At 40.8% G+C, this 12,335-nt stretch overlaps 1 protein-coding gene across 1 annotated transcript in view; it reads left to right on the top strand.

Moving 5' to 3' along the window:
- Positions 1-12,335, top strand: part of Gycbeta100B (guanylate cyclase soluble subunit beta-1-like) — a 28,924-nt gene that overhangs the window by 15,660 nt on the left and 929 nt on the right. Inside the window, exons 4-15 of the mRNA XM_070286673.1 lie at positions 3,293-3,393; positions 3,829-3,947; positions 4,882-5,031; positions 5,264-5,567; positions 6,155-6,376; positions 6,443-6,554; positions 6,652-6,817; positions 7,034-7,116; positions 7,878-8,048; positions 8,226-8,297; positions 8,604-8,769; positions 8,959-9,096. Of these exons, the coding sequence (XP_070142774.1) occupies positions 3,293-3,393; positions 3,829-3,947; positions 4,882-5,031; positions 5,264-5,567; positions 6,155-6,376; positions 6,443-6,554; positions 6,652-6,817; positions 7,034-7,116; positions 7,878-8,048; positions 8,226-8,297; positions 8,604-8,769; positions 8,959-9,096 (1,804 nt within the window). The remainder of the gene's footprint in view (positions 1-3,292; positions 3,394-3,828; positions 3,948-4,881; positions 5,032-5,263; positions 5,568-6,154; positions 6,377-6,442; positions 6,555-6,651; positions 6,818-7,033; positions 7,117-7,877; positions 8,049-8,225; positions 8,298-8,603; positions 8,770-8,958; positions 9,097-12,335) is intronic.

Raw genomic sequence — 12,335 nt, 5'->3', positions numbered from 1 at the left:
GCCAAAAAATTGATTTCTTCCTGACATATCTAGAAAGATTCCCCTGTTGATGCTGATTAAGAATATATATACTTTATAGGGTCGGAAACGTCTCCTTCACTGCGTTGCAAACTTCTGACTGAAATTATAATACCCTGCAAGGGTATAATAAAATGACATAACCTCAAATAAACAAATTATTTAAACCAAAAGAACATAAATTTAATAACATATTTTAAAGTTGTCTAATTATTTTACATTATTTAGACTTTATTATTCATGTTCTTTAATTTACTACCTTAAAATATTTATTTTTTGGCTTCTTTCCTACCAAAAGTTCTTCGACAAATAAGTCTCACTTCTGCCAGCACTAATGTTAACCGAATATATATACGCTATAAATTTCTGCTTTCGATTTGATGGCTGGCCCCGAAAAGGCAATGCGCGTGAAACTTAAACCAACAATGATGGCCAATAGCGCGGGGCGAGAAATGAAAACAAAAACACTTGGAGGAACTGCCGGGGCGTTGGCCTAAGCTACTTAGGCGCGAAATGTTTTCATATTTCTTTGGCGGCTCTCGCCGTTTGGCAGATTAAGCCACTTAGTTTCGGCCGCCTTTGGTTGTCGTTGTCACGGCGTAAACAATATTTAAATGAGTTTAAAGGGCGGCCGGCGACCATCCCAGAAGGATGGCAGGACGATGATCAGGGTAAACTTGGACCTGGCGGCCGGGGCGGAAATTGAATTTGTAATGAAAGCGATGGTGAGGATGCTACTAAGTGTCGTCTTGCATTTGCCGCTCCAAAGCGGCCACGTGGCGTATACGCAATACACGAAAGGAAGGCCGCCATGGGATGGATGGCATTAATAAGGCTATAAATCGCCCGCGTGTGTACGTAATTAATTTTTACAGCACGAATTAATTGACGCTTATGCTGCCGCAAATGTGCTAAAATTTAATGGTAAACTTTTTTACTGTGTGTGCACCCGCCCGGGGAGTTAATGACAAATTGCATTAGGGGCGCCTCAAAAAAAAAAAAAAACCAAAGACCGAAACGTGCCCAAATCCAATGGACAAATTTCGTTTTCTCCGCACACGCACATTAACTTTTTCAATTAAGTTGTCGATCAAAAGGCGCTCGCAAACGCAGACACAACGCACTGAGACAGACACAACTCAGCATCAGACACACAACACACAGACACTCTCTCACGCACATTTAAATCAATAAAAATCAATCATACGCAGTGTTGGGCGGCAGGTAAAACGTGCGGGATAATTTAATTTACAGCGCAAAATGTTGCCTTGCCGGCACAATAAAAATGATAGACATTTGCTGTGGCAGTGCTGACTTTATGAAATTAAATCGCCCGGCGATGGAGCAGATAGTAGCATTTATGGACCGTCTGTAGGTGAGGCTAAAAGCTTCCATCCACAATTAAAGGGAGCCAAAATTGTGTGTAAAATAAGCTGCAATCTTCACTTCCACTTGACTGGCCATTCTGAGGTCTTTAAGGAGCTGTGGAGCCAGACGTTCGGCACCGTAAAATTTATGCATGCACTTGGCATGAATCTTGTTCTTGAGTTTCGGAGCTTCTCACAGCCTCACCACACGCCATATTTCATGGAATAATAAATTGCAAGGCGAAAATCAATTTCCATTTCGTTATGTAATATGCAGAAATCGCCTTGAAAGGATGCTGCTGGCTTCTTTTCGTGTTCCTGTTTCCTATTCAATGTCCGCTGCCAGTTCAGGAAATTAAAACTCGACACACACAATAAAATACGTATCCGAGTGTGTGTTAGGAATTGCAAAATTAAATAGGAGAAAAAAAAAAGGAATAAAATGCAACTCAATCAGGCGACTGGTGCAAATATTTCTCACATTTCAGCGACAGCTGTCGACACATTTCGCAATCCTACAACATCTGCGAAGGTTTTTCCCTTCGGCTGCAGCTCGCATTTGAAATGAGCAATAATGAAATACCAGGCCACCTTCGTCTCATCTCAGTTTTGCTCACCGGCGATGCCACGTTGCCACGCCCACTTACTCGACAAATCAGAAGTTTTGCGTGGGGGAAAATGGAAAAACTTTCGCACGTACAAAATCTACTTTTCTATTACTTTCTTTTTTTTGCCTTCTCTAGCTTCGCCACCACCCCTTGCCACCTCGATTTTCATGTTCAATTCTGCAGCGCTGGCGCTTTTCCCGCTTTTCTAGACTTTTTTTCTCGGGAATACTTTCACTACCGGCACGTTGTATTCAATTTGTTTTGGTAACAGCTTGGCACAAGTTCTATTAAATAATAAAGTCGATTTGCACGATGTTGGCAAAAAGGGAAAGGAACGAGCTAGCCAGCCAAAGGCATTTTCCATTTTCCTCTATTATTGTTATTCAATGCAAATCGCGGGCAACTTTTTGACTTTAAAGCCTTGCTAACTTTTGGTAAGAACTTGAAGAATTTTTCAGCTGAAAAGCCTTTTAGTTTAATGGCCAGGAAGTAGTGGGTTTGATTGGAAACCAGAAAAGGGGCAAGAATGTTAACAGGAAAAACAGGAAGTGCACATATGTGCAAGATGAACTGCTTTTGCCAAGTAAACTCCAAAGCAACTGAACCGGAAGTTTGTGAACTGCTTGCACAATTTATTGGCATTCACTTGGATTATTTCTACTCAAGAGTTTACCAAAAATTGTGTAAGTAAAAGTAAGAATTTTGTAAGAGAAAGGGCTCACAATGTAATGGCATTAAATTAAATAATAAAAGAAATGCCACGAAAAACAAATTTGAATAGCAAACCCACATTTCTATTCAATCTTATTCAACCCCTACGTAGAATAAAAAAGAACCAAAGAGCTTAAAATTCCCTTCTCCAAAATTAAAAGAAAGGCAAAACCGAGAACCCATTCCTTACTTTAAGGTCTAACCGAAAATTTCCATTTGAGAGGCTTTATTCTGTCTTTATTGCTTAATTAAAAACATAAATATGAAAGAGCATATAAAGTGACCGCCATATGGGCAGCAGCTTCCAGTGGCAGAAAGCTCAAATTCCCCCACCGAAATACACACAGACTGGCAGGCAGGCAGCAGGAATGCCAGCCACTCACTCATAAATTCACGAGCACAGAAGCAATTTAATTAAAATTAATGTATTTGCCACTCTCTCTCTCTTTTTTTTCCAACGCCCATCGTCTCACCACCCCCCAAAACGAACCTAACCCACCCGCTGGAAAACCCCTTTCCCTCTCATTCCATTTTGCGGTTTCGCCTGACTCGATTTTGATGGCTGCTTATTTTTGGCTCGGCATTCAGAAAAAAGGCCATGGTCAGCATGGAGGGACAGTTTCTGGTGCGACAAATTTACGACGATGAAATAACATACAATCTAATTGGAGCAGCTGTCGAGATACTCAGTAAGTAGTTAGTTCCCAGACACTGTAAAAATATCTAAAAATATTATTTAATAAATGAAATATGAAATTGCACACTTCGTAATTTTATAATATTAAAGATTTAGCTTATAACATTAATTCAGCTATCTTTGGGTTTAATTTTAAACGCAATTCTTTCATAAAGCTATATTTTCAAAAGTATATTTTTAGTAGTTTCATATATATATTTTGTATTATTTATTTTATATTTATATATTTATTAATTTCTCCATTTTTACGTGCATATTTCCTTTATGTTTCATGGTTTCTCTTCCTTTTTTTGTTCCTGTTACAAAGCATATGTTTTGGCCAAAAGATTATGACCACAACGAGCTGCTCACGTGTGTGCTGGCCATTAAAGGACCAGCTCGTTAATATCTTTCTTTCTCTCTTTCTCCTCCTAACTATAACACACAGATATACCCGCAGACGACATCCTGGAGCTGTTCGGCAAGACCTTCTTCGAGTTCTGCCAGGACTCGGGCTACGATAAGATCCTTCAAGTGCTGGGAGCCACGCCAAGGGATTTCCTACAGGTACTGTGTTATTTACTCAATACAGCCCTGTAGTTTACTTAATTGAATGCCATTTCACACTCATTTCCCATGCATCTGCGGCCCAATTGCATTTGCCACTTGCCGTCGAAGTCATTTTTCATGCTCCTGCTGCTGCTCCTGCTGCTCCCTTGGCAGTTTCAGTCACAGCCATCGACATCGACATCGACACATCGCCATCATTGATAAGCATTAAGTATTTTGCTTGAGCGCACACACATATCGCCCACTCAGCCAGTGCCCCATCCCGGTCCATTCTTCACTTCCCGGCATCCGTTTTGCCAGGGATTGTCCTCACAGGACACCCAACCGAAATCACCTCCCTTGGCGCCTTTTGTTGCACTCACATTCGATTTATTTTCAATTTTCCACATTTTTCACCGCAAATGCTCCTCTCGAATCCTTTGTCATATTGAAAAATGAAATTGAATTTTTTCGTCTGCACCGCAACATCAACAAACAACAAAAACCACACAGAGAAAAACTAACAACGCGTAGAGGGTCATCAATTTGGTTAAGCAATTTAAGGATCATCGTTTTACAGAAAGTAGAGAGTTTTTATTTGCATATTTTTGGAAATTTATACAATGTTTTTAAGCAAAAAGATCACAAAAATAAATCAATGATAGTAAAAATCACAGAAATTAATTACAAAATATTTAATTAATACAATTATCACACTTTTGAGAATTATTTCACGTGAATGGAGCTTATGGAAATGAATATAAGTTATTTAAATCGCATTATAAAATCTATTAAAATGAGAATATCAGAGAGAATTAAAGTTGATAAAGCTTGTTTATATTTGACATATATCAGTTTAATTTCTTTTAAGGAAATTAGCATTTACGTTTCTTTTAAATTTAAAATTAAATTTTAATTTTTTGTCTGACCTTTTCTCTTTGAATTAACCCAGAACCTGGATGCCCTGCATGACCACTTGGGCACCTTATATCCTGGAATGCGGGCTCCTTCCTTCCGGTGTACGGAGAAGGATGGCGAACTCCTGCTGCATTACTACTCGGAACGGCCTGGCCTCGAGCACATCGTCATCGGCATCGTCAAGGTGAGAGTACACTCAGAAAAAATAATATTCGTTGTGATTTAAAGAAGAGCCTAGAATCACAAAGTCAAAATCTTTAGTGATTTATAGAAAAGATTTATATTTCTCAACCAGAATCATCTCTTAGCTCAAATATGATTTACTAAAGTGTTTCTGGATGCTTGCTTCCTATATATATGGTATCCACTCCCATTTCGTGAATCCGAGACCCATTGACACCATATCTCCCTCACAGGCCGTTGCATCCAAGCTGCATGGCGTCGAGGTGGAAATCGACATTGTGAAGCGCAAGGGCGAGCCCATCGACGAGGCCGAGAAGGAAAGGGCCATCGCCCGGGAGCAGCAGCAATTGGAGGCTGATGCAACGGCGATGGCGACGGGCCTGGGCACAGGAGCTGCCACGGTTGTCCTGGCACCTTCTTCGCAGGATGCCGAGCGAAACAATAATCACAACGGCAGCAACAATAATGGCCTGGCCAACAACGGCAGCGTCAACGTGAACAACAACAACGATGGCCAGCAGATAGCCAGCGAGACAGGTAAATGGAATGGCCGCCGCAGCAGAAAAGCAGAAAAGAATAATACATAAAATATAGGAAGGGAGAAATGGCGGTGGCGATTAACATATTGCAGAACTCATAGAGCTGGAATGACAATAAATGTAAATTGTATTGACTGCCCGGCATTATTTATGCATTTTCATTTATTTGTGTAGCACATTAAAAGCGGAAAAAACTTTGTGACATGCTCTGATTTTAATAAAACTTGATGGCTCGGTTTGCCCATTTGAAATGACAGCAAAGTGGAAGTAAATTAGTTTATGACAGAATTATTTATTCGTTGGTAAACGTATTGTACAAATATTTTGTTGTTTTTTTCAAGTGTCAGGAAAATAAATTCATTAAAATTGGCAGATTTTTTTTACTAGCTAATGGAATTTTATAAATCAGCAAATAGGAGATATAAATTTTGTGTAGAAAAATTTATATTTCCAATGATGAACTTTAAGCTTAAATAAAGCAATTGTTTTAGGTTATATGTTAACAAAATTATAAAGCTGTTAAATACGTTTTTCAACCGTTTTTAATCGTATTTAATCGTACATTTATTGTTTTTATTTTGTAAGAACCACCCATAGCTCTGAACACCTGCCCGATGGCCCAGGATAGCTTTGACTGCGATCCGGACAAGGAGCAGAAGTGCCTGCGCCTCCTAAAAAACAAGAGTGACGACATCGAGCGCTACGATCATGTCCAGTTCCTGATAAGGGAGATCAATGTGGCGGCCAAGTCGCAGGTGGACGCCAAGAAGGACGAGGTGCCCGATGATATGGAGTTCCTCTGCGAAGGTAAGCAAAACCTAAAAAAGTTATCCTGGCTAACTTCCCTGCTAATCGTATGTCCTTTCCCAACAGCACCGCTCATTTCGCCCGCCACATTCTGCAAGGTGTTTCCCTTTCACCTGATGTTCGATAGACAAATGAAAATCGTTCAGGCCGGCAAGGCCGTATCCCGAGTGATTCCCAGGTGAGTCTGCCAAACCTTCATTAACTAATAGATTTATTTGCTTAAAAATCCTTATTGCTTAGCTAATATTTTGATTTTTATTTTGTATACTCCACAGAGTGGCCGAGGAGAACTGCTCACTGATAGAGGTCGTGGAGGCCATCCGGCCGCACCTGCAACTGAACTTTGAGAACATTCTGTCCCACATAAACACCATATATGTGCTCCAGACACGTCAGGGGGCCATGAGCAGCCGACACGAGCAGCGCTTTCTGAGACTGAAGGTAAGTGTGGCCCAGGGGCGTGTGTGGAACGGAACGGTTATGAAAATCCCAGAAACAAATGGACCCTTACGCACAGCCGTCAGCTGGCATTAAACTTAATGCGTGCTTACTGCCCGCCGCAAAATACAGCATAAAAATCAATTTTATTGTAATGGTTTCACCCTTCGACCCACAAAAATAATCTGTTTCTGTTGTTTCTTTTTGTGTGCTCTGCAGGGACAAATGATGTACATTCCGGAAACGGATCGCATACTGTTTCAGTGCTATCCGAGTGTCATGAATCTGGACGATCTGACCAAGTATGTAAATGATTTTTAAATGATAGTCTTTATTTTTTAATAAAAAGATACGTCATACACTTGATTTCATAGATTTACAGGCTTATTTATTATTTATTCAAAAATATTTCTACATTTTAAGCAAGAATTCGTTGTGCTAAATACTAATGTATACTTCCTTTACCTGGTTTAATTTTTGGTCAGGCCTTAATATGGGACATTAGCTCTTAAATGTGGCATTAGCCATAACCTCTGGGTTTTTATACAAGCAGTCAAATTGAAACAAATGCGCCTTCAGCTAGCCGAATTTATGGTTGACATTAAAAGTGTTTTTAGGCACCAACTCCCCACCGATTTACAGTATTTAATTTTGCCTCGTGCTTCTATTTGCTTCCTTGCCATTTCCCAAAGACTTAAGTAAAACAAAATGCGTGTCATTTTTCCTTTGCTTCAGTCAGTGGCGGACACAAGGAAAATTATCAGTGGGGATTCAAGAAGTACTTTAAAATATTTAAATTGAAATTTTTGTGATTAGTTCTTTTTATTCTTTTCTTAAACATTTCATTTGATATTTTCCTTTGATTTTAAGAGACCAAAAAATATATTTAAAAATAATTTTATAGACTAGACTTGAGCAATATGATTCTTAAGGGGGCTCTAGACTCCCAACAAACCCCTTAAAGACCACCTTTGAGTTCACCCACATCCCGCATTCTTCTATATCCTTATATCTTTGAACTCACCGGAATGTGGAATGTGTGTGTCCTGTTCCTTTTTTGCAGGAAGGGACTCTACATCTCGGATGTGCCACTGCATGACGCCGCCAGGGATCTGGTGCTGCTCTCCGAGAAGTTTGAGGCGGAGTACAAGCTCACCAAGAACCTGGAGATGCTGACGGACAAGCTGCAGCAGACGTTCCGCGATCTGGAGAGCGAGAAGCAGAAGACCGACAGGTAAAATGGCACAGGACAAAACGACAAACGGCAAATGTCGACGAAAGACAAATGACAAATGACAGTGTGCCAACTCCTTAATGGCACACCGGGCATTCTCTCAGGCGCGAAATTGAAATTACTTTATCATGTCCCAGCATTCTTTTCTGCCATTTTTCCGCTTTCCACTCTTTTCAGGCTGCTCTATTCGGTGCTGCCAAAGTCGGTGGCCAATGAGTTACGACATCAGCGTCCAGTGCCGCCAAAACGGTAAGAAAACGTCAATTTCCGTTTCGTTTTCCAATGGGAAAAGTGTACAGAGAAGAAAAAATATAAAAATATAAAATATTAATGTTTTAAGTATATTTTATTCAATGTTTAAATTTATTATGACCAAGACATCGAAATATATTTCAAAGGAAACCTGAAATAAATTCCTTTTAAAATTAACAAAACCTTTATTTTCTCTGTTTATTGCTTCTCTATATGCTGGCAGAAAATGCAATCAATTTACTATATATTTTCTCCTGTTTATTTATGGCAAATACTTGTATTTTTTCCATTTCTATTCGACAGCTACGACTCCGTGACGCTGATGTTCTCCGGCATCGTGGGCTTTGGCCAATACTGTGCGGCCAACACGGATCCCGATGGGGCCATGAAAATCGTGAAAATGCTCAACGAGCTCTACACGGTCTTCGACGCTCTAACCGACTCCAAGCGTAACCTGAACGTGTACAAGGTGGGGTCAGAGTTCAAATGCACGTCGCCTGATGGCTATGCCATGGCTCTATAGCTATGGCTATGGCCACTTAATTACACTTTTTACCCCAGCCACAAAAACGATGCAGTTTCGCCCCCTTTTTCGGGTCACCTCTCCATTTTCCCTCGATGGCACGAACTCATTGGCATGTCCTTTTCATCCTTTCAGGTGGAAACCGTTGGCGATAAGTACATGGCCGTATCCGGGCTGCCTGACCACTGCGAGGATCACGCCAAGTGCATGGCGCGTGTGGCCCTGGACATGATGGACATGGCCAAGAACGTTAAAATGGGCTCAAATCCGGTGGTGAGTTGAGAAATAATTCATAAATTATCGGGTTAAATGGGGATAGCGAAAGATATACGGGGGCATGGATCAAGTCAAGAGGTGTGTGATAACATTGTTTTTTGTGAACAATATAAACGCATTTCCTTTTAAATTCCCCGTATTTATTTATTTATTTTTTATCATATTTAGCATGGCTCTTTTTGTGGCACATTTATGCTGAGTTTTTGTCGAACAAAGCAAAAAATGCATTCACAAACTAACAACTTATGCTCAAGTTGCTCGAGAGCCCGCGGAGGGGGACAGAAAATGTTGGCTCTTTTGAGGGTCCGGGAAATGGGGCTTTTCCAGGGGGCCGTCACTCTAATTGTGCGCATTGAAAGTAGTTGGAAAATTGTCCCGTTCGTCCCCTTGTGTTCGTTCGTGTGAGCATGCAACTCGAGCATTCTCTTGAAATTTGCTGCTGAATGCGCTATTCGCCATTCGCTGTTCGCAATTCGCCATTTTGAGCAACAGCAACACTCAATGGCGCATAAATTTCAATGTCTGGCACCCCGATCCATCCTTAACCCCCATCTTAAAGCTCCGCAACAGCCGGATTGAGTGGCAAGTGCACGTAAAATATTAACAACTCGGAGCAGCAACAGTGCGAGAGAAAAAAGTTCATCTCACAAAGTTTGTGCGAAAAGTTTGGGTTCGAAAACTGCGAAAATTGCTAAAATTAATTCAAAATTGATGACACACAATGTCAAAGGACATGCCATCGTCCCATGGTCCAGGGTCTCGGAACCTTGCCAGTAGCCACTTGACCGTCAACTGTCACCAGAGACGTTGAGACGGCAAGGATGGGCGGTAGGATGAGACTGAGGACGACTAGGACAACTAGGAGGCTCAGCCAACCGCCTGCCTGCTACTGCCACTATCTTTCATTTTTTTTTTTGTTTTTGTATTTTTTTTTTTTTTTTTTTTTTTTTTTGGCTTAAACACTTTTGCTTTGAGTGCTCAAGCTTAAAATACACTGCACACATGCAGGGCCACAGATAGGGGCTCAAAGGGGGGTTTGACAAGGCAGTGGTTTATCCACGGCAAGGGGGGCGAGGACGAGGATGTGGCCGAGGACGAGGACGAAGACGAACGAAGAGGCTGAGGACGAGGACGAGGATGCGGATGCCCCACTTGATGGCATCCTTCACAATTACAGCATTGTACGTGTGGACAATGCTTGTGGCTTGTCAGTCACTTTTTGCACATGTCTTGGCATCTGTATGCATATTAGGGTGGTTCTATTTGGGATGTGGCCGAAAACTGAGTTATATTCAAGGGGAATCTAAATCTAAATTTATTATAATATTAAAGTTAAGTCTTCATTATGATAATTCTAAATCAAAATAAAATGAAACAGCATTCAACTTTAGCCTAGAAACAGGTTACGAAATATTAAGACAGAATTTTCTTTAATACCAAATTTTTTAAAGAAGAAATTCAATTATAAACGCAAAGATCCACCCTCTTGTATACATTTCCTAGAATTTGAGTGCGTGTCCCATAACTACACACAAGCGGAGAACTCTGGCCAGGACTCGTGTCACTTGGCTTTATTGTCAGAGTTGTTGTTTTTCTGTTAGCTGAAATTCCATTACCTTATCGTCTTGCCTGTAGCTCCAAGCAGCTCTTCTCCTTTTACCTTTTTTTTTTTTTTGCGAGGATCATCCATCTGCCTCCGCCTCCGGTTGCTCTCTCTACATCCTTCTTGGCCATCTTGCCACAACTGCAGTCAAGTTTTTGCGGTTGTCAGTATTTCATATTTGACTGATTGCTTTTGGTAATGTAGACGAAAGCCGTTCAGGCTGCACACACACGCACAAAAAAAAGGGGGGAACCCCGACAACCGCTGCCAACGAGGCGAGTCAACGTTTGATAGATCGCTCCAAATGCAATTAACGAACGCTGCGAGGATGGGAGTTGCAGGCAAAAACTGGGACGCGCCATCAGAGCCTGTTGCACTGCCCTCGCCCATGTCCCTTTCCCTTTGCCGCCACTGGCGTCATTTTGCGCTTCATTAGGTCCTGATAAAAAGCAGCAGCAGCGAGTCATCCTGCCATCCTGCAGGCACCAAACCCCCCCTCCATTTATGAAGCCAATTATACCGATGTTTTTCTTCATGCAAAAACTTTGGCTTTGGCCTTTCCGCTTTTCTTTTTCCTCATCGTCGACGTTGTTTGCCCGCTGCTTTGCTTTGTTAGCTACTTCCTGTGCTTGCAGTCCATAAATATTGATTCGGTTTTTCAGCAAAAACTTTCTGCAGTTACTATGTATTTTATACACTCGGGTGCCAGGACAGGACCAACGAAAATCATTCTCCCAACTGCCGTATACATCTTGACCGAACTGTAAAAATAAACTGCAAAATTTTCCAGAAATTAGAAAGCATGTGGCTCTTGATTATTCTTCATTTGTGCTGTTATTCTGCTGAAAAGTTGCAACTTTTCTTTTATACGTAATAAGAAAAAGGCAATAAAAGCAACACTGTTGACTTTTGCCTCGAGTTCATAGGTTGGTCAGGCATTTCTCTTAATTGAGAAAGTACTTTCAATTTAGGCAGCAAAGGTCTGTAGCCAGGAAAACTAATTTCTACACAGACTGAGCTAAAAGAGCATGTTGAAAAATATATAAAATGTAGTCAAATTGTATTAGGATTTTCTGCTGAAAAAGTTTCTGCAGGTCTAAATGCATTTTTCAGAAAATAAATATCAAAGGGAAGTAGTAAAACTATATGGTTAAACGGAAATTTAGAAACAAAAATTCTTTCTCTCTTTTTCCAGGATTTCGGTTCACCTTTTTGAGCTCTGCTAGTGTGTTGCTAAAAAGTTGCTTTCTTCATTATTTAATCAGAGGGAAAAAAGTGATTGACTTTTGTTTGCAGCTCTCTCTGCTGCATCATTCATCAGCATTGCACTGCTCTGATTTGATTTGATTTAGTTTGCAGTTGAAGTTCAGTGGAATTTTTCCTGCATTTTCGGTCTCTGAATGTTGGAAGTTTGGCTCATTTCTCCCTTATCGCTGAGTGCTGCTGCCTTGGCAATTAGTTTTATGCAATGTTTTCCTGGTAATTACAACTTTCGTCCTTCGGCTTTATCTTTGCACTTCACCCATTTACACATATTCCCAGGACTCTGCATTTTTACCCGATTCCTGCTTTTAATTTTGACCCGAGGCATCGTCACCTACTACTAACGAGGACTTTCAGGGGGTAAGGGGTT

The sequence above is a fragment of the Drosophila kikkawai genome, chromosome 3R (assembly GCF_030179895.1).
Source record: "Drosophila kikkawai strain 14028-0561.14 chromosome 3R, DkikHiC1v2, whole genome shotgun sequence".
NCBI lineage: Eukaryota > Metazoa > Arthropoda > Insecta > Diptera > Drosophilidae > Drosophila > Drosophila kikkawai.
Note: the sequence above shows the minus strand (reverse complement) of the source record. Positions and strands in the feature narration are given on the sequence as shown.